Here is a 24,902-nt window from a genome sequence, read left to right as displayed (position 1 = left end):
CATTTCTATCCTGAAAAGAGGCTTATTGTTTCCCCAACAGAATGCATGAGAAGTAGGAAGCTGTAAATAAGGGCAGATGTATCTCTCAGGTAAAGCAAAGCTTAGGCTATTGATTTATTTCTTTTTTTTCCATCTAGGGTATCTGTTCCTTTTAAACTCGATTTTAATCATCTCTGTGGATTTGAGAAACCACACAGTAAACCAGTCATTAGTTTAACCTAGCTGCGCCCCTCATATTAGGGATAAGCGAAATCAGAATTGTTGCAGTGAGATGCATATTAAGTAATAGCTGCTTTACACATGAATTTCCACTGGGTTCTGTGTATGCAAGACTCTCAATTGATTTCAGATGTTATCTGTTAAACAGGGATTAATGCCAGTTTGAAAAATAAGCAGGAAATCCTCGAGAATTATTCACTTTTCATCTATGATTATTCATACATCAAGTACATCGTAAGGGAAAACATTTTGGACTGAACCTATGACAGCTTTAACCCATATTTCCGTCTAAACAGCTTTTGGGGGAAACTGTCACAAGGCCTTTTCGAGAGTTGAGTTGAAGTTTCCTGCACTTGAAAGCGAAAGTGAGGTGAGGACCAAGGCTCAAGTTCGTGTTTCTCTGCTGGGATTCGGTGTTTCTACTGGGGGGTTGCTCCTTTTGTCGCAGGGAGGTGGAGAAAGGAGCAAAGTGGCTGGGCTGTTGTAACTGCAGACTGTGATTCTTCAGTGTGAAGTCACCGGAGCTGGAAAATCCCAGCCCCAGCCCCAAGTCAAACCTTCTAAACCAGCAGTGATTTATAGGTCGAATAGCAGGAGTAAGATACTTCAAAATGCTGCTTTAGAAATACACGCTCTTTCCCGTCCGTGGTATTGTGCTTGGGACCTCTGTGTTGACCCAGGTTCTGAGAGTATATGTTTGTATTTCAGGTGCAAGCGCGAGTATGAAAGGTCCTCCTTTACCTTACTGAAATACAGTCACTAACAGGAGGAAGGGCCTGTTTTCCCTCGGCTTTCATCTAATAAAATGCATTGATTCCAAGCAGTGACAGACAGCAGGATTTTAGATTAGGCATGCAAAACTGCCAAATCAGATAGCTCCCAGCTTTCTGTTTTTAAGCTAATTCCCTTCCACCCGCAAATATATTATCTTTCACCTCTATACTCCTTGAAGTTAGCAAAACCAGACGAAAACCCCAGGCCCAAAAAACCCCAACCCCCCAAAATCCAAAGGCAGCAATATGGAACGAAACCCCATGTAAATCATGTGGAACTGCTCAGACCTGCCGATAGACTAGAGCATTTCACAGCTTCATTTGTTCAGGTGTGGTGTGTATCATCAGAAGACCAAGCAGCTAATACCGTACACTGTCTGGGTTTGTGTATGGTGGAGTGTGTGGTCCCAAAGCGAGCTGCCTACCAGTGCCCTGCTCCGACTGAGATCACACATTTGGGGAAAGGCCTTTGTGAGGAGAAGGGTGCAATTCTCTCCTGCCTGCGTCCCGTGGGCTTTGCTGCACCGTCCGCAGCCACCTGCGTTTCCAGCCAATACTGGAAACGAGATCCTGGTTAGCTAAACAGCCGATGGGTTTGACGGACAACGCAGCGTGGTAATTCCTGTGTTTTCACTGGCTCGGGATTATCACATAGCTTTCTGGTTCCAGCTTCCAGGCAGATTTTTGGCTCGTTTCAAGGGGGTTTTTTACGATCTTCATTGCACTGTGCCATGTGATGGGATACACATGAAGAACGCTGTGCTCGGGTCTCTGGGTGCACGCAGCTCTGCGTATGTATCTATAAAAGACTTCTAGCACTTTGGGGGGGGGGGGAGAAAAAAAAACTGGTTTTCTGTGGCCGTCTGCTCACTGTTGAGAGGAGCTTTATGTGTTCATCTCTTCCAGCTTCCCCTTCTCCAAAGGTCCTTTCCATCTGGAATACGAGAGAGCTCTAACGGACCAGAAGCACACTCAGCTTCTATATAAAGCTATCTAGTGTGTGAGGGGAGGCAAACATGGGAATGTAGAAAATTAAGTTCTCACTGTGTTGAATTAGAATCATTTGGAATATCCTCGCGCTGATTGTGGCAGCCTAATTCTAGCACACAAACCCCTATTTGCTTCCAGCTTTCTCCACTGGAAATGCTATATATTATTGAGGACGGCACACTTCGCTAGAAGGGAAGTCTATTTTGTGATGTTGCAGAACAGAATTAATGCAAACTGTGTGCATAATCCCACACTAAAGACTTGGCTGACTTGCACTTGAGCAACTTTAGCTGTATTTCCTATCAACACAGTCACTACAAATCAAGGAAATTGTCAGTTAAGCCAACATTAACATCCCGACCAACCTCAACTCACATGCCTTACCGCCCAAACATAATACCCAAATGCACTCACGGATTTCTTAGCTCCATAACAAACTCTCTTTCATTTCTAACACTCAGGATCCGAGTAAGAGCCTGTAACTGTGAAAGTATGCCTACTGCAGGGAATCTCGCTGAGGTCAGATTTAAGATTCTGCATTTGTGTGATTCCGAGGAAATGGATGTGTGCAGTGTGGGTGGCCTCGCGCTCACCAAGCCCTACCAGCATCAGTGGTCAAGCTGAGAAGGAAACCTGTAGCAATTTTGTCTCCAAATGCAGTTAGGGTTTCTTTTCAGGTTTGTACCTCTCTGCTGGTGGGCCTCAGTCTCAAAAGTATTTGCTTACCTTCCCGAGATCCTTATTTCAGAAGAGGTATGGTCAAGAGAAGCTGAGGCCATCGCCTGTTTGTGCTCCCATGATGTCCGCAGTGATGCAGTGTTACCGTGTTCGGAGGCTTCAGGACTGTGCTTTTTCTCCCATGAGCTGAGGCCTGTGTTCACAAATCTGCTTCCGCTTCAGAGGAGGAGCAGGGCAGTGATGTTGGGCCCCAGAAATTCAAGGCTTTGGCTGCTGAAATCCTTCTATTTGGGCTTGAGGGAAGGGGGATTCCAGGAGGGAGACCACTGAGGATGCTGCTGTAGTGATGCAGTAACGGTGGTTCGGTGGGAGAGTTAAATCTTCATTAGAGAGTGCTTCCCTGCTGCTCAGTGCCCACTGGGATTGTTTTCCCCCCGTTTGAAATCTCTGAAGTGGCACATGCCAGGACTTCAGTGGTAACGTGCGAGAGCTCCCAGACTTGTACCATGTGTGTTTGTTTAGCAGCAGTGAGCACAAGAGGAAAAGATGAATTGTGGAGCCGTGTGTAAATGAACTGAGAAAGCGAGCAGTCTCTTATGGCAGATACAAGATAATCATTTACCCTTTGAAATAGGTGTCCTGGAAAATGCAGAGAACTCAGTTCTGCTCCTGAAGGATTAAAGGTTTCAATTATGATTTATGTGAAGAATTAACAACGGAGCTGTGTGGAAATTCCTGGTTTTCTTTAATAGAGGGTACCTTGGCAGTTATGTAGAAGGCACTTCGATGTAACTGTTAAACTGCTAAAACCGCTTTGCACTTGACATTAATTAAATGTCGGAGGACAACTTTGGGTGATCGTTTCTTGAATTTCATTACTAAGCATGGTCATGTGGACTTTTTTATACAGAAAAATAAATCTCATGTTTGTTCATTATGGTCCTAAATTCTGCCGTGATGTATACTTCCCTTGTATGTACAAAAATCCTTATTTTTCATATGAAAGCTTACAGCAAATTCACTTCAAATATGTTTGTAAATGTTTAAAAACTGGGTAATGGAGTGACACATAGTGGAAGAAAAAAGTAAATAGCATATATAAGTTACTGTGATTCTGCTGATCTAATATAATCATTTCAGTACATCCATCAGTGACCTGGTTTCAATGAAGTTAGTACCTAATTTAATATTTCACTGCAAGCCCTCAGCTCTGATTTGCTGCCTTTCAAGCAATAAATCAGGCAGTTTGTTTCACATGCATTTATAAGGAAGATGTTTCTTCAGGCTTGTTTTTGGTCTGGGTTGTTTTGGCTCTGTTTCGATAATGTCTCTTCTTCCAAAAATTAATACTGTGGAAACATCAATCTTTTTTATACTGGCTCTTTCTCGGTGAAGAGCATTTTGGGGTTTCGCTCTAACATCCATCACTTCAATGCTTCGTATTGGTCACACAAGTTCTCAACCTCACTTAGGATATTCCTTGATTTTTCCAGTTGGCTTTCCTAAATCTGCATTGTAATGTGTTAGTAGTAATACTGTTAATACGAGTTTGGTTGAAGTTCTGATTCATTTTCAGGAAGTGAATCCCTTTCAATTCAGTAATATTCTGCAACTGTTTTCTTTCGTTTCCAGAAGACAAAGTGTAAGCCACGCTAGCTTTTTAGATAGACATTCTTAAGCCTCTTCTTTTGCAGTGATTAATCTCTTATGTTTTTGTGTTTCTTTTTTCTTTTCTTTTTGTTTTACCCAGGGATGTTGCTGGTCACTACTGACACATTAGGCCATGATTTCCATGTTTTTCAAATACTGACACATCCTTGGTCATCATCACAAAGTGCCGTCCATCATTTGTATACACTTCACAGGGGAGAGACTGAAGCCAAAGTAAGTTAAACTATTTGCTGAAGAATAATCCCCAGACACCTTATACATTTCGTGTATGTTGGCACTTTAATGTTTGTTTCAGCACACAAAGAGCCTTTCTTATGCTGTAGCCACAGAAAGGATAAAAGCACAGCATTTAACCTGGACAATAATAAATTCTTGCCCTTCACAATGAGGTGCTGTCAGATTTATTCAGATATGACACTAGCTCCAAAGAGCCCAGATTATTAGCTGTGTTTGTACTTGACCTTTTCTCATGTAACATGTTAAACATTTGTCTGGTGCCCGTGAAGCAACTGTCAGGGTTTGCTTGACTTTGGTGGTAAAACCAAAGATGGACAATTAAAGAGTTGAAAGGAAGAGTTAATCAAAAGGCCGTGATTAACTTCTGTCTACCCTTTAGCCAAGTGGGCGAACCCATTGGAAGCTGTAGTGATGCGTACTTACCTTTCCAGTTTAGAAATCCCACTCTTAAGGGTGGAAGACTAAATCAGGCTATTGGCGGAGGGTGAAAAAGTCTAAAATGGTATTTTAGATAACACTCAGTAAACTGATTTACTGGTAAAGTGGATGAAAGAGAGAGATGACATTTGCTGAGCGTCAGTATGGTAGAAGCAGCACAGCATGTTATGCCTGAAGCCTTCACTGCAATGCTCTTAGGCATCAAGAGAGCCTCACCTTTGCAGCATCAAGTAACTGTTGAAGAACCTGTTTTAAATACATAAATAACAATGTCACCACGGGGTAAGAAATGAGTATTGCACTTGCTGATGCAATTACACACTGAAAGCACAGACTTGTGACAGGCTGGCGCATTTAAACTGGTGTGACAGAGAGAAGCCTCAGGCACTGTGGTTATGACCCTGACACTGGAAGCTTGGGTTATTGTGGTACAGTGACTGTAGTTCCTTCAAGCTATTTTTTTTCCTATGAGTTGTGCAGTGTCCCTTATGGTTTTTGCCTTACCTTTGTAACAAGTGCAATCTGAAAACTTTATTTAATGTAGTAGTGGTTAAGTATATTTCAATCTGTGTGAATTTAAATTACTAGTAGTTTAAATACGCTGAAGCTTTGCTGCTACTACTCTGGAACAGTGTAATTACTATTATAGGCAGTGGTTTATTACAGGAAGGGATAACCAGTCTGGAAAGTGAGAGGAAATAAGGAAAAACTGTCCATATGGGATACAGTACTGATAAGTAGTTTTTATCAATAATAATATAAAGGTCATTGAGATCTGTGTGTATACGTATACTCTGCCATTTGAGCATGGACTATAATGTGTTTAATGTGTTGAGTTATTTTTGTTCTACTTTCATACAAAAAGTGGGATATGTCCTGTAATCAATATTGAAACCCAAAGCATAGGACTCCAGTCTCTAGGAACAAAGATGTTCTTCTGGTTTTTACAGCCGATAAATTTGTTTTTAAGGCATACATTGGAAACCAACCATAACATGGCTTAGAGAATAAACCTTTCTTGATACATGTTTTGGGGGGATATAATATTAGCATCTCTGTGAAAGCATTGCATTAAAATCCTCAGAATCAACATAGTAAAGTTTTTTCCCAGTTTGCCACATAGCCTTCATTCGGGATGGGAACAGTGTAGCTTTTGGGGCAGTATGAAGTAGGGAAAATTCTAACCAGCCTGAGGCACATTGATGGATTTCACAACTCTCTTGATAATTAAACTATCCAGCAACAGGATTGCATTGGTACCTGTGATGCTCCGTTCACATCTGTGATTTAAAATCTTTACATAATATGATTGGGTTTACTTTTTCTTTTGGAATAACAGTGCTTGTAGTTGTTTAGTGAGAAGGGGAGGATGTGGCGCTGTTCTTCTGTTCTGTAAATTTCCTGTATGAGTAGCATTAGACAAGAATTTTGGAGACCGTTCAGTTTCAATTCCCTGTGAAGACGTTCTGAGGCACACGCTGGGAGCCTCTGTACCTCCTGTCTTGGTTAGAACAGTATTTGCACATTTGCAACCCGACTTTTTCTGTTTCCCCCTCCTCAGTTTAAAGCTAACTGTGCATCAAGGCCAATGGTCTTAAAGGTCACCTTCTGTACTGGAGCTATAAGAAGTTCTAATCTGTGTTGATGGACATGAGTGATTATCGATGTCAAAATTTGTTTAGCTAGAACCCATTATAAATTGTTTCAACATCCTCATTATGCCCTTGTTACATGTGGTATTTTAATGTCCATACTGAAATCATCTGCTTTTATACATGAGATTCTGGCCAGTGGAACTTTGCCACACATTTCCCAAAATATCCTCATGTCCCATGTGTGATTTCTCTTTTCTTCCCTTGTGATCCATTAGCGTGCTCTGGTGTTATAAGGCCATTTAGTTCATGGACAAAGAACTGGTACATTGGTAATGTCGATAAAAGTTTCCTGTGCTTGTCTGAACGGCTGTGTCTAAGCTGTGGGACACAGAATTTCCCTGTCAGGGATCAGTGCTTCTGCACAAATTGACTGTACCTGGAGTACTCTGTCAGACCAGTTTTTCCAAGGAATATTGGATATGCGGTGTATGCTTTGTGTAATAGTACCATGGCATACCACTTTCTCTCTGGGAGCAGAAATTTGGGAGCCCTATGTATTGGTGTTCCATATATGGACAGGTATAGCGTGTGTTACACGTTGGAATTGTAATTTCACCCAGTTTAGAATATGAGCCCTAGGGTATCCCCTCTTGCAGGGCTGCACAATTCCCAGTTCTCCCTTTCATGTTGTGTTTAGTGGTTGAAGGGCAGAGCAGTAGCTTGGATTTTCATGTCTGTCTCCTAAGAGGAGGTGACAGGAAGTCCCCTCTGTCATTCACATCTTAAGTGGATTAAGTTGTGCACTTAAGGTATATTAAAGAAGAAGCAAGTGTTGTCATTCAATAATGCTGTTTCCTGATCGATTTACTGCAATCAAGCAGTGTCTTTAAGTCACCCACATGTTTTTCTCCTGAGTCAGATGTTTTAGCTGTGTGGTTACTTTGACAAAACTAAAGAATTTATCTTTCATTTTTCTAAATTGCTGATAAATTCTAGTTTGGGTTTGAGAAATTTCAGTCTAAAAGACCATTTCTACCTTTTCCTGACCATTTCTGAAATACAAAGTCTGAGTGTACAGAGATCTTTAGGGCTTTTGTCTCCTTTCATCAGGATCTTGCCCTTAGCCAAAGCAGAAGTCATGCTAAGCATTTGCAATGAGTTGGCCACTCCAACCAGGCAGCGTTGCTGAAGCCATACCATTAATGAATGGGATAAATCAGAGACTTCCTATTTTAATTTTAAGAAAAATGAAAGTGGATTTAGTACAGAACGCTGTATTTGCATTGGTAATCCATCCCAATAGCTATGCTTGTGCTGTTTGTAATTTTCTGCCCGATGATGGAAGAAGGGATGGAGCTGTTACAGATTCTTCCACAAAGATAAGCTTTCCCTGCACCAAAATGTTGCTCACAGCAGATTGTACCAGTATTCAGTGTCTGGTCACAGGCACTTTCTGACCAGCTGATGGTCACTGTACCCTGGAGTGGTGTCCAAAGGCATTTGCTAGCCATCTTTCAAGTAGTTTTGTTGGTGATCTTCTTCTTAGGGCTTGTCTGCAGGGCCAGTCCACTTGGTGCTGGCTTCATGATGCTGAAGAGATGTAGGTACTGTGCTTGGTAAGGTGGTGGGTATTTTAAACTTCCATTCCCCTTGACGTACAATTAAGGGTAAGTAGTGGTATTGTCCCTGATTGTGCACAGCTAGTCTTCATAACATGGTTTTCCTTTTCTCTTCCTGCACACTTTGAGCCATAAAACAGCGTTACTGAGTTCTGAAGTATTGTTACTGCAAATCTATGTTGTTTTGCTGACTTTGAGCAGCGAGGATAGGAAGAAGCCTATGTGCTTACTAAAGCATTGAGTCAGGCCTGTGAACATCTCTCAGTTCCTGTCAAAGCCACTGACTTCTTTGTGTGACTCAGGTGAGGATGGGGTGATGAAAAGTGGACCTCTGCCTCGTACGGGAATTGCGAGGACAATGGCCATGAAAGAATGTGAAGTGCTCAGATACTTCATTGGTTCGAGTGATGCGAGTCCCAGGGTCACGATATTCCAGGTTACTTTTCTGCAAACACGGACAAAGGTCACTGTTTCAGTTACATTGGATTAATATCCTTTAGTCTTTAAGTACCACTTATGCTTTAGGATGTTTTTACCTAAGAGAACACAAACCTGTGTGTTTGCTGCACTGTGTTACATGGTGAAGGCTCATTGCAAGTGCTGGTTGTATTTAACCATACCAGAGAGAGAACTGAAGCTCTCCATGCTTGCACAGTTCAGCTGCAAAGGGGAAAAATGTGCATGCGTGTTTGGTGCATGTTTTGGCTAAGGGTACGTTTCCTTGTCCTACAGCTCTTGCAGTGTGAGGCAACACTTACTGCACTCATTGTTTTACCTAAGAGCATTGAGGAAGGTTTTTAATGAAGGTATAGCATGTTCTGAGCTGAGGAGGCTCATTTACTTGCAGATGGAAGTTAGACTGTCACCTGAGGAGCCTTCCTCTTTGATCTGAAATTGTAAACAGAAGAAACCCACATCCCTGAAAACAGAATTATCTCAACCTAGAACAAATAAACGCAGCGATAGCATCAGTGTTCTGCTGGCCAGGGTCCTCTGTCATCTTTTTAGCTGTCGGGCTTCTGTTATTCTGACTCTCAGACTGCTGCTATAGCTGAGATCAGCCAGCGCAGGTAAACAGAGGGAATGATAAAAACATTCCAACAGGGGCTGCCGCAGAACATGTGCGGTTTTACACTTTCCTCGGGAAAGCATGGATGCTTTGTGGCGTGATTTCGCAGGGACTGCTAAAGGTTGTGTCGTGAGCTGTGTCCAGGTAGTGAAACACTGGAAGCGTTCACAAACATGTGATGGAGACCTCTGTGGTTAATAGAAGTTTCTTCCTATCCTTGACGTAGCTATGGAGTTGCAATTACTGAAATAGTCTCTGGAACCTTTCTTATGTCTGGAAAGACCCCGGGGATGATCTTGTCATAATAAAGATAGATTTAGGGAAGTTGATCAGTCTTTGATGGAAGCAGACAATAAGAGACTGCTGCAATTAAAAGTAGCTTAACTATCTTGAGGAGACAGAGCTGTACACAGAGCGGCAGCTGCAGTTTCAGTTATTAAAGGAAAGCGGCTACTCTGGCTGAAGGACCCTACCTGAGTGTCTCGCAGTGGCCAGATTCTGCTGTTGGTGCTCTACAAAACTGAAATCAGTTTTGACGACTCAGGGAGACAGCGTTGGGCCTGTGTGGCTCTGATAAATCCTATTGTGCAGTCCATGATTGTATTATTTTTTCATCTGTTTTTTACTACATCATTTCCTTAATTTTGCCAACCAAAAAAAAATTCAGATACAGACCAGTTCTGTAATTTATTTTGACCCTTGCCTCCTCAGTCCTGCTGCTCCTTCTCATGCTTTAATGATATTGGGGTTTTATTTCTGCCATCTCCCTGCAGAGCATGATTAAATACTTAAGTCATGTCCTTCAAATGGTGCGTTTTCTCTGTGACATTGCATAGTGTGCCTGAAACTGGGTTAAGTTCCTATTGCTGTAGTGCCAGTCGTGCTTTATTACTGTTTCACTTCACTGTGGAAGTTTAGTTGAATGCAGTGAAATGCACAGAAATGTACAAATTGTACTTGGTATCAGTTACCACGATGGGAAAAAGGACCCTAGGGGGAAAAAAGAGCACCAGGAAGATCAAAATGTGCTTTAATATTTATGTCTTATAATTACTGTGAAAACACATGGTTCAGTATTGTGAGCTTTGTTTTCTAACTATTGCATTATGCACATACGTCAGGAGTGGATTTGCCTGGGGAGGTATGTGGTTGCCCAGCAAGGTCCTTCTCCTTCCTAAGAGCCTAAGTGATAGTGTACATTTAAGCATGGTGCAGCAAGTTAGTACAATATTAACTTTCAGAAGCCCTGAAATACAGAGGCTGGATAGGGGCTGTCAGTCATTCCCAAGAGTGGTGTAAACAAGGTCACTGCCTGTCCTGGGTGATTACTTGTGTCATCAGCCATTCCTCTGATGGGCCCTTTTTCATCCCCTGCTTTTGAAATAAGTTTTCTCTATGCTGCTTTGCTTCTGTTTTGTTTTCTTTTGGTTATGGCTTCATTTTTTACAAGCATATTTTGTGACTATGTTCTAATTATACCACGTTTCAATACGGAGGAGTTGTGGGAATAAGGAAAGAATTATGGCATAAACTCCCCTCTCTAAAGCAAATGAACGTATGTCAGCTGTGAAGCCTTCGGTTCAGATGCTTTCCTCCAGGTTTCCAGAATATCAGAAGTAATTGCCCTGTACAAGCTTCAGTAAAGCTGAAGACACACGGCATGGCCTGGTAGGACTCCAGGTATTAAATAATGCTACTGTCTCGCTCAAGTCAGCCCCTGAACATGGCAGCTGAATTTTCATTCAGATTTCTGACGGATTTTCGTCATAGGATTCACAGCACAGCCCATTAGGAGAGTGGAAGTTAAAAAGAAGCAGAAGAGCAGAGTCATTGAAGGAAAGCAGACTGAAAAGGAGTTACAGAGCTCTGAAGTGAATGCTTTGGTGGAAAGGGTTGGAAGAAACAAATGGTGAAGGTGAGAGAAATGGCAAAGCTGAAGGAAGCTGCATGGTGGAGGTCTCATTGTGTAATACAAGTGTGTTTAAAGACTTCTTTCTTAGCACCTGTAAAGAAAACCTTCCTCAGACTGTTATTTCCTTTCCATCGAAGTACTGGATGATTTCTTTCCAAGTCGTGCTAAAGCCTCCCAGAATACCTGGAACATTGTTGTATTGTCTCTGTTAGGAAAGCAGTCATCTGGTCCATGACTCTGAAAATAGGATTGAGAGTTTTGTGAGGGTCCTGGGGTTTTTTTTCCCGACAAACTCATCATTAGTACAGAGAAGAGTCCGTAGCAGGCAGTAACGTAAGAGGTACATCATGTCTGGGCAGCCAGAAGCCCTTTTGGGTTTGACAGGTAAGATTTGGATTTGCAAAGGAAGCTGAATAGTCTATAAAATACAGACAAACCTCCTGTATGATGGGAGTCACAGAATGCCTGGTTTAGACATGGGCAAACTGGAGGATGTGTGCTGTTCTGTGGTGGTCGTAAGTGCGTTCCTTTGGGCCAGAAAAGCCTTTGGTGCTTTCTGATGAGGACTTTTGAGTATCCAGGGATTTCACTGAGACTTTTGGATATGAGAAATGTAGCCTGAAGAAACAGAACTGCTCACAGACTAGGGGGATGAAATGAGAATGGAGATCGGAGAAAGCACTGATGCTCCCACAAAAGTATTCAGTATTGCAGTTGAAATTATCGTAAGGGTTCCCAAGTTAAACAAAATCTCAGGTCTATAATTCCTTTTACTGGCCCAGGCAGAAGAGAATAGATAAAATTTTGAAATACAGACGTGAGTATTAAATCTGCTGTTGACCTTGAGCTATAGAATAAACTTTGCATCGTGAGAGATCTACTGTACTTTGTAGTTTATTAACATACATCTGTAAACACTATGGGGTCTTGATTGATCTTTGGTATCTAAACATTACATCATAATTAACAACAACTCCAGAAATATATTATAAATACATGAAATAATAGTACATTAACCGAAAGGACAGCGGTAAATTGCAACGCTTAGCATAAACTTGAAAACCACTAATGGGCCACTGTGCAGTTTGTTTATACAATCCGCAGTCAAGAACTCTGTGTAATGTACAGTAACAGCGTGGTGGAGAACAGCAAGGCTGATGTGATTAATTGATATCTATTATTTTTCGTGGACACACACAGCTGATTTTTTGAAGTCATTTCCAGACTGCTGTGCCAAGCATCCTCTTTTCAGCCTGGTTCACAGCTTTCTTCCAGGGCTACTGGCATGTTGCAGACTCCTTTGCGTTGCACAGATGGGTTTGTGCTGGTTTGATTCATGCCCTTGTATGAAATTGGGAATATTCTCTGAATTACCTCCTTGGACTCTTCTGTGGTTCTGTGGTTCTGCTGCTCATTGCTCATCTGGGAAAGACCAGTGTTCAAGGCCAGGTTGGAACGGGGCTTTGAGCGACCTGGGAGGAAGTGTCCCTGCACGTGGCAGGGGGTTGGAACTGGATGATCTTAAGGTCCCTCCCAATCCATATAGAAATGTCATAGAATTCTATGGTTCTAAGACAAGGCCATTTTTGAGACTGGTAGGAGATAGGTGGAATCACTGCACGTGTCACAGTGGTTTCCACATGTTCTGTCGCTGCTGAGTACGGTTTCCCAACTGTATTCTTATAAATCCTAATTCATTTCGCACTCATCTGTCAACACTTTTTTTCTTGTTATTACTGAGTCTTAAAAATCTGTTTGTTCTTTGTGGTTTCAGCCATATTTTCGGTAGTCATGACCATGACACCCACTCTAACTGCAGCGAGTGTTCGTGATCGGTATTTTAAAGAGAGCGGTTTGGATTACGTTGTTCCAAGCTTTCTTCCTGAAGATCAGGAATACTCTTTTCTGTGTCATGTTTACACTGGGAAAAAACATCCTGTCATGATTGTTTCCCGGTTTCTTGGCTTGTGTCATCCTGTGCCAGGGCTGTTGTATGTGTTTTTTAAAACAACCTAAAATCGTAAGGATGCGTACTGACAACCGAGTGTTCATGGAGAAACACGCACATTTCTGTTAGGCACTAGTGAGATAGGGGGCTTTTTTCCTCTGTCATCTCATAGAAACATCCCCTAAAAGTTCTCTACCAAATAACATAAGGTAAGAGAGGGTATGTGGTAGACGTGAGTGAAAGCAGCGATTTGAAGAGTTTGGCTGTGAAATCAGCTGAAAGGGCAGGAGGAAGAGATTGAAGAGGCACAGGCAGCCTGAGCCTGTCCTTCAAATACAGCCCGAATTGGTCAGTTCACAGGGAGCTTTGTAAACTCCCTTCTAGAGCTGCCCTTGTGCAAGGAGCATGAACCAGCTGAGCAAGACAGATCAAACTGGGTTGGAGTTACAGACTGAGTGAGCAGAACAGCAGAGAGGAAGGAGGAGAAAAGCTGTCTTCTGGAGGCTGAGACAGATAGATGCTTTTAGAAATCGGGAAGGGAATTTAAAGCTGGATCTAAAATAAATACAAAATATTTGGGAAGAGTGATGTGTCCAGAGGGCCACATGTCACGACAAGCACAGCCTTTCTTGGCGTTTCTAGAAAGTAGAAAACAGGGCCTTGGATGGCATTGGAGTTGTAATCCAACAGCCTTAATGGTTTTATTATACTGGGGCTCTTTGTGTTGTAACTGAGACTGGCGATTTGCATTCAGTTCTTAGGTTTGATTTTGACCGGGAGAAATCACCTCTTTAAACAGCAAGTGAAATTCTCTTGGTGCCATAGTTCTTCTCTGACTCCACGCTTTGGGGTTTCTTTTTTTGGCTCTTGTTAATCCCTGTGGGGTCTCTAATCCTTTTTGAGCAATCTATTAAGGTGAAACACTTTGTAGGCAAACTAGGAGCTCTAAGTGCTGCGACTTGATGTCAGTAATGCCAGAATCACTGAAAGTGCCAAAGCTGTCAGGTTTTGGGGAGGTTGCTTGGCGGTATCATTAGCAGATCATTTGGCTATGTCACCCCAGTTGAAAAGAGCAGGTGTGTAGCGCTGTTTTGTAGTTTATCTATGTAATGTCGGTGAAGCATTTTGTGTCGTGACAGTCTGTCAGCCGAATATCTTGTCACAAGTCACAAGACTTAAATCCTTGTTTTATCTCAAAGGCTTCAGGGCTCAGTTGGAAACTCGCACTTTGATGCATACTTGCTGCTTTTGTCTGGAATAGCTAGAGTGCATTTCTGGAATATTTGTCAAGATGTTATCAGTGGTTGCTCCAGTTTGAGTACCTGGTGTATTGTAAAGCTGCCTTCAGTGAAATCTGAAAGAATTTTATTTAGTTTATGCTGTTTAATAATATAATGAAAGCTAATCCTTCGTCTATATGTTTGTTTGCCGTGGTAAATCCCACTTGCGTACGTGGTTCTTGTTAGTCAGCTTTTACCTTTAAAAACATTTTTAGGAGAATTGGTTTGGGATTTTTTTCCTCTGATAAATAGTTGAACCCAGACTGCTTGTTTTCTTGAGTTGTCTGCCAGTACAGGGTTGGAAACAAACTTTAATCTCTCTTTTAAAGCATTCCTTCAGGAACAAGAATTTGCTTTCCATCAAAGCGTTGTGTAAAGCACACTTAAAAGAGAATTAAATCCTTCTGGACTTTGTATCTGGGATCTATGCAGTGACTAACTGCAGTAGAAACTGTTTAGCTGTAGTTTTATATTTGCTTCAAGACTGGCCATTTTAAGCTAAAAGAAGACTTGTGTTTCTCAAGTGGTGGATAAGCACCTGTATGTGTAAGAAGAAATCCAGCCGGGGTCTTGGCTGGGACTTTAATAGCTGATTAATAAATATTATGTGTACAATGGAGTGGGTTTATAGAGAGAGATGGCCAGAGTTGTTAATTTTTTTTCTTGACGAATGTCTAAATCCAAAGAAGAGCCCAGGTCTGGGGATACCTGGGTGAATGGTAGTTCCCCTGAGGGTTACAGTGACAGTAGCAAGATCAGAGACCGTTACAGACAGCTCCTGGAAGTAGTGGCCATCAATTTTTGGTTTAAGTTGCATAGGACGTGGTATTTCTGTTGACTAAAAGTACAGTTTTGAGTGCCAGTATTTGTCAAAATCAGGGCTAGTGGTGAGATCTCTCTCTTCTCCTCATCCTTCCCTTTTCCCTTTATGGGTAATTGCCAAAACTGAAAGGAGCAAATAACAAAAGATGTAATTGAAACAATTTCCCAACTCTTTTTAGAGCTAAATTCTAGTTGGAAATCGTGGCTTCTGCGGTGCTTTGCAGCAGGGTTTGTTTCCAGGAGTTGAGGCCTGTTGAAAAGAAAAATCCCAGAGTATTTTGCAAAGTACACGCAATTTGGAACTGGGTATTATAGTGCAGCTTAAACCACGTGCTGAATATGTACTAAGTTCATCGGTATATATGGAGAAATTCAACTTGTTGCCTAAACTTAGAGGTTTTTATTCGTATTTCCAATTAAGATTTGTGTTTGTGTAAAGCATGATTGCCTGTTTCCTTCGTTAGATACATGTACATTGGTGACTGCCTTCCCATTTCACTCCCCTGTTTTCTAGGTACAGGATATCTCCTTCAGCCATGACTGCCGCTGGGTTGTGGTCAGCACACTTCGGGGCACTTCCCATGTTTTTCCTATCAATCCTTACGGCGGCCAGCCCTGTGTGCGAACACACATGTCACCCCGGGTGGTAAATCGCATGAGCCGATTCCAGAAGAGTGCAGGGCTGGAAGAGATCGAGCAAGAGCTGACATCTAAGCAAGGAGGACGCTGTAGCCCTGTTCCAGGCCTGTCAAGTAGCCCCTCTGGTTCACCGCTCCATGGTAAATCTCTTTTTTTCTCTCTTTTTCTTCCCCTTATCTGGTCAAGAAACTTATTTCCTTGAGTCATTAGAACCCATGTCCTCTAAGGTGTTCCAGTACCTGCTGTGTAGCTGCCTGACTCAAAAAGATTTGGTTCCTAAATACCTTTGGAGATGCTGGCCTAAAGATCTTCATGGCCTTCCAGCTTCAGGTTTCAGTAGTGTTTGCTAACAGTTGATTTTACCAGAGATTGCAAGAATTTATTTGGTTCGTTCTATCTGCTCGTGTAGTTTGTGCCACTAAGAAAATGAGTTCCATTAAAGAAGATGCTGCAGGTATTGTGCAAAAGATAAGTAATGTACGCGGAGCCAAGGTATAAATACTTCAGAAAGATAGCTCTGGTTTTGCAACTGAAGTAAACTCTGCTATCACAGCTGTGTTAATAATTTCCACTCTAAACTGAAAGTTTTAAGGTCTTTGGGTTTCAAGTTTTGTTTCCATCTAGCACATGATCGTTAATCTGGTCTATATTCAAAAGCAGTTATCTGAAGTTCTCATTGCTCATCAGTTTTGATGATCATGAAGTCCATTTGGATATCCACAATAAATACTGTTTGAGGAGAAATGTGGAAACTAGGCAATGTGAAGTTGATGGCTTAGATTTTGGTCCGCTTTTGTGTGCGTGTGTGAGCAATGTGAGAAGTGATCTGACAAACCTGTACATCCTACCGCTGGGATGGATATGCTTTGAAGAAACTCAAAGGGCAGGAAGGAGAGCCTCTAAATAACGTTCAAATATCATCATTGTCCCAGCTTCATCGGTTTCATCTTTGCCGTTCCTTTTGCCCTTCCCTTTCATGAGGTCTGTACTAGAAGCTGCATTGTTTGGATTCGGGATTTGCTGCATCCTTGACCCTCCTTTCTATTAAGAGTAAGTCACAGCTTCCATTGAAGTGGAAGTTTAAATAGCAGTTTGGTACGGAGAGCCATCCTTTTCCAGTCAGAGAGTATTAAAAATGGCCAAGAACAGTTCCTCTTCCCTAATTATGAGTAGGATTAGAAGTGCTTGTGAAAGCCCAACTATGTGCTGTCATAGTCGACAACAAAGACAGAGAGTCAACTGCCATAGAGAGAACCTTTGTTGGATTTCTGAATCAAAGGAACATTTCTATGACTTGTTGATTATTAAGGGAACCAGACTGGTCCCAGAAGAAGCCTATTTTCTTCTTTCTTTGGACTTTTCTAAATGTAGTTTCCTGCAGTGCTGTTCTGGAGCCATGCTCTTCTGCCTGGAGCCACTGGAAGGCACCCAAAATGCTATCTATAGTTTCCTCCTCCTCAGAGATATTTGAGTATCTACCATTTTACTTTCTTCTGTCACATCGTTGTGCAGCAGCTTAGCATCTAAGGCTTGAAACAGGCTGGGAAGTGCTGTAAAGGTTTACTGTGGCACATCCAATCTCTTCTAACTGCTGACATCACGTATGGGGAAGGAAAGGAACTATCAATTTGTGTAGCTTTCATCTAACCAATTCTGGTTTCTGTCAAGGGAAATTGCAGTGAGTTGTTGGCTTTCCAGTGCTCTTAGGTACGTTTGAAGTTCTGAATAGATTTGACACTTTTTTCCAACCCAAGAAGAAACAGCAGTTTCATTTGCTCTGGCATTCTCAGTGATGGACAGATTTTGTAGGTAGGAGAAAGGCATGCATGGATGAGTTACTGAGAGAAAGGGAGAAGCATTTGTGGGAGTGTCCCAAGAGTTCTACAGTTTCAGTTTTCAAACGCCTGTCTTGAGATATAATAAATAAATCTGATTTGTTCCCCCCCACCCCGATCTTTGTGCAGTCGTCACTGCATGAAAATGAGTTCTGTTTAAGTCATTAGCTCCATTAGAAGGCTGAAAAGTAATTTCAGTTTCTGAAGAACTTCACACAGGTTGTGCTCATCACTTTCTCACAGTGTAGAAGAGCTTGAAGTTGGATGCATGCGAAGACTGTGTTGGTAATTTGCAAACCTTCGCATGAAAATTTCCTATGAGCAATTTGAGGAGATTAAATGGAGGAATTAGCGGAGTTGCCTTAAAATCTTTGGAAAACAACCCAAACAATAGTTTGGTTTTAAATAATCCATTTGGTAAAATATTGTAATGCTTTTAGGACTATTATTGCTGCTTTTTACTTTCAGTACTCTTTCAGGTTACCCGGCTGGAGGCAGGCAGGATATTGAACTATAGCGTCTGCCTCTTACAAAAAGCCATTTATCATCAACTTGGGAAGAAAATCCCTGAAGTTCGCAGTGACTTTCAGTGGAGGGGTTTTGTGTACGTGTGTGGCAGCTGGATTAGCCAGGGAGCGGTGATTATTCTGATTAGTGAGCTAAGATAGGTTTACTCAGATTGTAACAGCTCCTTATCATATTAGAAAGTTAAATTATTGTCATTTGGAGGAGTTATGGTGGTCTGGTGACAGGAGCATAGGCTAGCACTCACAACAGAGCAGTTCTGGGTTCGATTCTTTGCCTTACTTTTAGCTTGCTCTGTGACCCTTGGTCAGTTTTATGCAGCTGATTTTGTCTCTCAGCCTTCTGTTGTGTATCAGGAAGAATAATCTCTGTGTTCCCAGTGTGTAGAATTACTTGAATTCTGTACTTTGAGAAGAGTAACTTTCCTCAGTCGTCCCTCTACGTGCAGTTGATTATAATGGAAATAAACCCAAAAATCATGTCCTGGAGAGCACCGTTGCACTGGGACAAATTGTTGATCAAGTGACCGATCTTCAGAGCAGACTGTGATAACCTGGTTTTATCTCTGGAGAGTATTCTGGTGTCATCACGGTTTTCCTCTTCTGTGCTTTGCAATCCGGAAAAGTTTCAATAAACCCTAAAACTATGAAAGAAAAACTGCTGTTAATCCTTCTGCAAATATTTCTTTCTCATTACAATAGCATTGCTCCAACCTGAGGCCAAGAGACCGGACTTCTGTGAGCAGAGCCCTTGCTTGTTATCTTCTTTTTTGATGAGCAATTGTAGCCTATTGATGTTAGCTTGTGATTAGCTTTTGTTCTTGTAAATATTTTCAGAGTTCAGGCTCTGTGATATTTTTCTCGCATGTTTTTTAACTCTCATTTCAAAATTAAACTGTTTGCTATGTATATAGTAGCAGGGCAATCTATTTACCTTTTGTTCAGAGTACCCTAGGAACTGTTTACCCACACGATGTAATACTTTACTAGGGGTGGGGATGATTTCATTTCCAAATGAATCATAGTTCGGCTTTGTTCTTTTTAGCAGAATGAAGTAAACTGTTAAATAGAGGATCCTAAAGAGATAGTTCCTTTGCACCTTTTATAGCTAGCATAGATTTTGTTTGGGCTGCTGTGCCTGTTAATCCAGCGACATTGTGTTTTTGTCATTCCGTTGGATTGCCAGAGTGTGTTGTCAGTAATATCAGAATTAGGTTGGGATCCTTTTATGGGCTTTTACTATTATAAGACTATTACAACATCAGTTGGTTGTGGGGCTAAACATTAGGGTAGTATATGGCCTGATGTGACCTTTTCACTTGTCTAAAATGGGGTTTGTGGTACTTACTTGTCTCACAGGTAGGCAGGGTGGGTTAATGGGTGAGTAGTTAGAACTATGCCTTTGATAATACAGACATATCCAACGTTATCATCAGGACCTATATGTGAATAGCAAGGAGCGTTTGGCTGTAAAAATTGAATGCTTTTCTTGGAAGATTGAAAGCTCTATATAACTCTTATTATTTTTATTCTGCAAATGAAAATGTACACTGTTACCATCATTAGTTCTTGAACCACCCATAAGTTAGAGTCTCTCTGGCTCTGCTCGGAGGCTCCTTCTGTTGCTGACTGCAGAGATTTCCAGTGTCAGAACAATAATAGAGTAAATAAGCACACATTGGACCTATAGCTACACATCCACACCTCCTAAAACCAGTCAATAATAATACGATACTCTGAATTTCTCTTGTCATTTCATTGGGGTTGAAGTATTTATTTGGCTGTAGTTTTCCTGTTCACAGTACGCAGTGGTTCTGTTTCAGATTTAATACCTATGCTGAAATGGAGCACATAAATTTAGAACTATGAAAAAACATGTTCTGTGTGTGTTGCGTACAGACGTGTGTTTAGCTCTTTAGGAATATTTTAGGATCGCGCATTTTTTCATGGCAAATTCTTTTTTAGCCCTAAAACCCCAGAAGGGCTTCTCTCACTTTCCCCTCGCTTGTTACGTTCACAACACGATTGAAACCCAAGTGTAAACCGAGAAGTTTGATAAACACGCAGCCCGAGATGCTTTGAATATTTTCCCGTTAGTTTTCACTATTTCCCAGAGTGAAACTCCTTTTACTAGAAGAATTCTTATGGGAAAGCAGAGTGGAAAGGACTGACATCATCAGCCCTTCCTGAAAAACAGATTGGTTTCCTTTAAGTAACGCTCGCTTCAGAAACCACCTATTTGGAGAGAGGCGGACAAAAAGAGTTTCAAAGAAAATTAACTGCATAAGAACGTAAAGCACCGGAGGGCAGCTCCCTCCCAAAGCTTAACTCGAGAGCTGGCGCTGTAAACACCAAGCCACTTGGTTAAAAACTCTCTGCGAAGCTTTACTTTTCCCCTGGGTTAACTGTAGCCTCTCCCGGCAGAAAGGAGTTTTTATGGATGTATAGAAATAATACAGCGAGCTGCAGAACAGGCTATTATTTCTTTTTAATGCCCGCTGCGTTTAACCGTATTGCTGTCCCACAGCATCACGTCTTATTTAAACCTATTTCCCCGTCATCCCCATTCCCCCTTCTCCTGCGTGTATAAATTTGACCAAAACTCCCTTTTTCCACCCCAGCGCCCTCAGCCCTGAGCGGTGGTGAACGGCAGCGGCCTGCAGGGGGCGCCCTCCCCCCGCCGTGCCGCGCCTCTGAGCGGAGCGAGGCAGGGGCCGCGGCTGGGGCTGGGGCTGGGGCTGCTGCCAGGGCGCCTCTAAGTGCGGGTATTCCAGCTGCGAGAACGCTTCCCTCACACCCGCGGCTCCTCCCGGACTCGCGAGGGTGCTCCTGGTCGTTTTATCGCGAGGTAAAACCCTTGGCTAAGAGGGGTAAGGAGAGCGGACCGTCCTTCCGGTGAATGGAGGGAGAATTTACCTCACGGTCGTGAGGTAACCCCTCTGCAACCGGCTGCCTGAAACACGCAGCGGTTTCTCTTGATCTCACACTCTCATCTGAAGTTTCTCTTCACGATTTTATGCCAGTCAGGGGGAAGTAAACAATAATTTACCTGAAGGGAGTTACATGGTTACACGTGAGAGGTACCAACAGCTCGAAAGCACCAGTTTGGGAACTGGGCAGAGCTTACTGCTTGGAAATGAGCTGTGGGTTTAGCTGTGTCCCACCGTCCCCCCTTCCCCTCTCCTCCCCCCCCCCCAAACACACACCCTTTTTTTCCTTTATTTTCCTCTTTTTTTCATTTTTTTTCTTAATGGCTGGAGAATCAGTGGAGTGGAAGAAGTGGGTGGTATATTTTGGATAGTTTCTGAAGTGGAAGGAAAAGATCCATTCCCTTCAGATAAGTAGGGAAGTAGACTGATAAATTCTGTCACAGGGGAAGTTCGTGTCTGTACATAAAGTGTTCTAGAAGTGGAGCTTTTGTAAACAGCGTAGATCTGAGACGGGGGCAAACGTCTGTGTGCCTTTATATTTGGAAAAGGAGTCGCAAGCATTCCAGATAAATTGAACATTGGAGGAGGCCGATACCAGAGGGGAATTGCGGTTCCTGAGATATGAAGTGTAAAAAACTATGACTGAGCGATTGAGCACAACAAATGCTATGGCAGCGGTCAAGGCAAACTGGTTCAGAAAGATTGTGGGTAGGCAGGCGGAGGGGAAGTAATAGGTAGTGCACAGGAGACCGCGATGTCAGAGATGGATCGCGAGGTGAAAGCAGGGTGGAAGGTGGAGAGGGGTTGGATTACCGCAGATGTGAGTGTCCCACTGAAGTTTTCCTGTCAAGATGGATGATTTCAGTCCTGGTAACATCAAACTGAAGAGAATTTTATGTAGGGTCAAGTGTTGATGCGCCAGGGGCGTGTACGGAGGGAGCCCAAGGAGAAGTGGTAACTGCATTTTTAAGTGTTTCTCTGAAAATAGCTTAATAAGATGACATTTTGGGATTTTGTTGTTTCAGTTGTTCCATCCATTACTTCCTCTCAACTTAAAATAAGAGGATGTTTTTCCATCTCCAAATCTCACCAGGAATGTAGAAGTCAAGTCAGTGTATTTTCTTCTCATACATCATGAGAAAGTAGATACCCTGCAGTTTATGCATCGGTTTTGATAGGGTCATGGAGCTGGCAATTAGAAATTGATAAATAGTGGTAATAGTGATGCACAAGAAGGAACGTGCTCAGTTGCTTTACAGCTTCTCAGTATGCTTTGTGTGTCTGTGCAGAGGACTAGGTACACATGTATAGAGCTGAATGGTGTTTTCAGGAGAAATAAATGTGTGTGATCATTATAAAGGCAGTCACTAAGACTGAGCTTTGAAATAAACCAGCAGAAAAGAGCGGGTCACTGAAGGAGTGATGCAGGAAAGGTTTCCTGACAGTGCTCGTTTCCAGAGCACGAGAGTGGAAAGGCTGGGATTATGTCAGGAGAAGAGAGGTCTAGTGGAGGGGAGACAGCGTGGTCCACAAATTTGTTGGTAGGTCAAGAAATGTAAGTGGCCTGAGGGAGATGTGATCAGTGAAATGACAAGAAGTAGCTTTGCTCACCTGATACAAGCCTGTAATATGTTTGGTCACAAGGTGAGAAAGTAGAATCTAGAGTTTTTCAAGAGACGGTATCAGCTGAAGGAGGAGGTTTAAGCATTGAGGGTGTTGTATGACAAGTAAGGTTTGGCATGAAGGAAGGTGAAAGCATGTGAAGCTCTGTGTCAGTAACCAGCAAGGGAAAGGAATGGGACAAAACCTGGTGGGAACAATCCTTTTATCTGATGAACCTTCTGAGTTTAAGCCCAAACACCTTCTGCTTCCCCTGTCAGTGGGTAGTCTGGGGCACAGCCATTGCTGAAAGGGAATCCAGGGCTGATCCCCGGTGCCTGAATCAGATTGCCTGTGTAGATGATTGGTGATTGATTATGCAGTAAATGGGTGCTGCCCTTGTTTGTTTGTTTCAGTTTATTATTATTAAGTCAGGCGTTTAAATCAACCGCATTTTTGGAAGTCTGAAAAAATGTAAACACTTTATGGAAAGAAACGTAAGCATAAAGATTGGAAATAAGATATACTTGTATCTTTTAAAAGGTTTATCTTTACCCTTAAATATGCTGATTGGGCTTATTCTTTTTGCTTAGTCTTTGTGGGCTGTTAAAATCAGTTGCTTTTTCCCATCTCAAGGAAATGCATCTTTGACACTTCTCATGACCTGAGTCACGATGCTGTCACAGAGCCAGAAAACATCCTTAACGGTCATGGGTAAAAGAGCAGGGCTGCTTAGGGTGTGTGGTGGGTGGAAGAGGGAGAGAGATTGCTATGCTTTACTTGAGTTCCCATTCTATGGGTGTTTCAGACAACCCATATATTATAATTACCCATGGATATTATTATCAGGTTCTCATATGCAACGGTTCTTGAGGCACTTTTTTTTTTCACATAGCTTGGGATAAATACTGTGTATTCAACCCAGATTGAATTCAGATGCTAAAATCCTTGTGCTAATTTTTGCAGCTAGAGCAAGGGAAAATAAGGCGTAGGTAAAAAGGTGGGGGTGAAGCCACAAATATTTTAAGATGTAGTTTATTGTCAATACTACATTCTAATAAGCTAAGACCTTTGGATAAAGGGCTGGTATTAAACTTTCCCTATCTCCTCGCCCAACACAGCTGTAGAGGTGTCCTTTAGAAATTCCCAGACCAGTCATTTTGCAGTTTCTTAACACGAGCTGACTGGTTTTTCTGACTGTGTTGGCCCCAAAAAATTAAGTTTCTAAAGATCATTTTCTTCTGTATCGCTGGAAGAGAAGTGGGTTCACAATGCTGAAGTATCTCATAGTCATCCCTGAAAGAAAGCTTTGAACTCAGGGCTGTGTTGATACGAATTATGATTGATGGGCATGACAAGGAGCAGTAGTAGTGAATACTTGTTTTCTCAAGCGTTTCATCATTCACCAGCAGACAGTGTTAGTAAAATTCCCATGTGCAAGAAATTGGAGTAACAGCCTCTGCACATTGCCTAGAAGCTGCCTGTACGATAACCTTATTAGTGGCCTGTTAAGTCTGAGCTCACACAGTTCTTTCCTTGAAGAGTCTGCAAACTCAAGTCCAGTCCTTTGGTAGCTACAGCCACAACATTTGGTCCAGAGCTTATGGCCATGTGTTGGGGAGGGTGGGCAGTGCACCTTCTCATCTGTTTGCAAAATACTCCATGGTTATACCTATAGTATTTACAAGAAACTAATCTTGCAGTCCTTTAATCTGTGAAGAGCTGGAAGTACAAGAACAGGTCCAAATAGGACAGCAATGCCTGCACCCCCCTGCCTGTGGCTGGCGTTTGCTGGAGATGGCCTGAGAGCAGAAAGGCCAGTTTGGCTGATTCTGCTGGTACCCGCCATCTGGAGCAGACCAGCTGAAGTGTTACTGCTGTTGCCTGCTTTATGGCTGTGCAAAGCCTGGAGCCAACAGCTGGCAAACACGTCTTGTTGTTGTTGTTAGTTCGAATTTTGCCCATAAATGGACTTGAGCTTTGCACCAGCAATATTTTTAGTTAAATAAGTCCTGAAAGATGATTATTATGCCAGACTTGTATGTGTGTGTTTGTGTGTGAAGAGGGGGGGTTGTTTTCCAAGGAGGTGCTTCAAGGCACTTTGTTGTGCAGCTCTTTGAGGAA

At 42.3% G+C, this 24,902-nt stretch overlaps 1 protein-coding gene across 14 annotated transcripts in view; it reads left to right on the top strand.

Annotated features, from left to right (window-relative positions):
* BCAS3 (BCAS3 microtubule associated cell migration factor) overlaps positions 1-24,902 on the top strand; it is a 364,136-nt gene that overhangs the window by 104,429 nt on the left and 234,805 nt on the right. For all 14 annotated transcript variants that reach the window (XM_065694921.1, XM_065694920.1, XM_065694922.1 and 11 more), the window contains exons 14-15: positions 4,411-4,544; positions 15,766-16,030. In XM_065694921.1, the coding sequence (XP_065550993.1) occupies positions 4,411-4,544; positions 15,766-16,030 (399 nt within the window). The remainder of the gene's footprint in view (positions 1-4,410; positions 4,545-15,765; positions 16,031-24,902) is intronic.

The sequence above is a fragment of the Lathamus discolor genome, chromosome 14, assembly GCF_037157495.1.
Source record: "Lathamus discolor isolate bLatDis1 chromosome 14, bLatDis1.hap1, whole genome shotgun sequence".
NCBI classification, from domain to species: Eukaryota; Metazoa; Chordata; class Aves; order Psittaciformes; family Psittacidae; genus Lathamus; species Lathamus discolor.
This window is presented reverse-complemented; position numbering and strand designations above follow the sequence as displayed.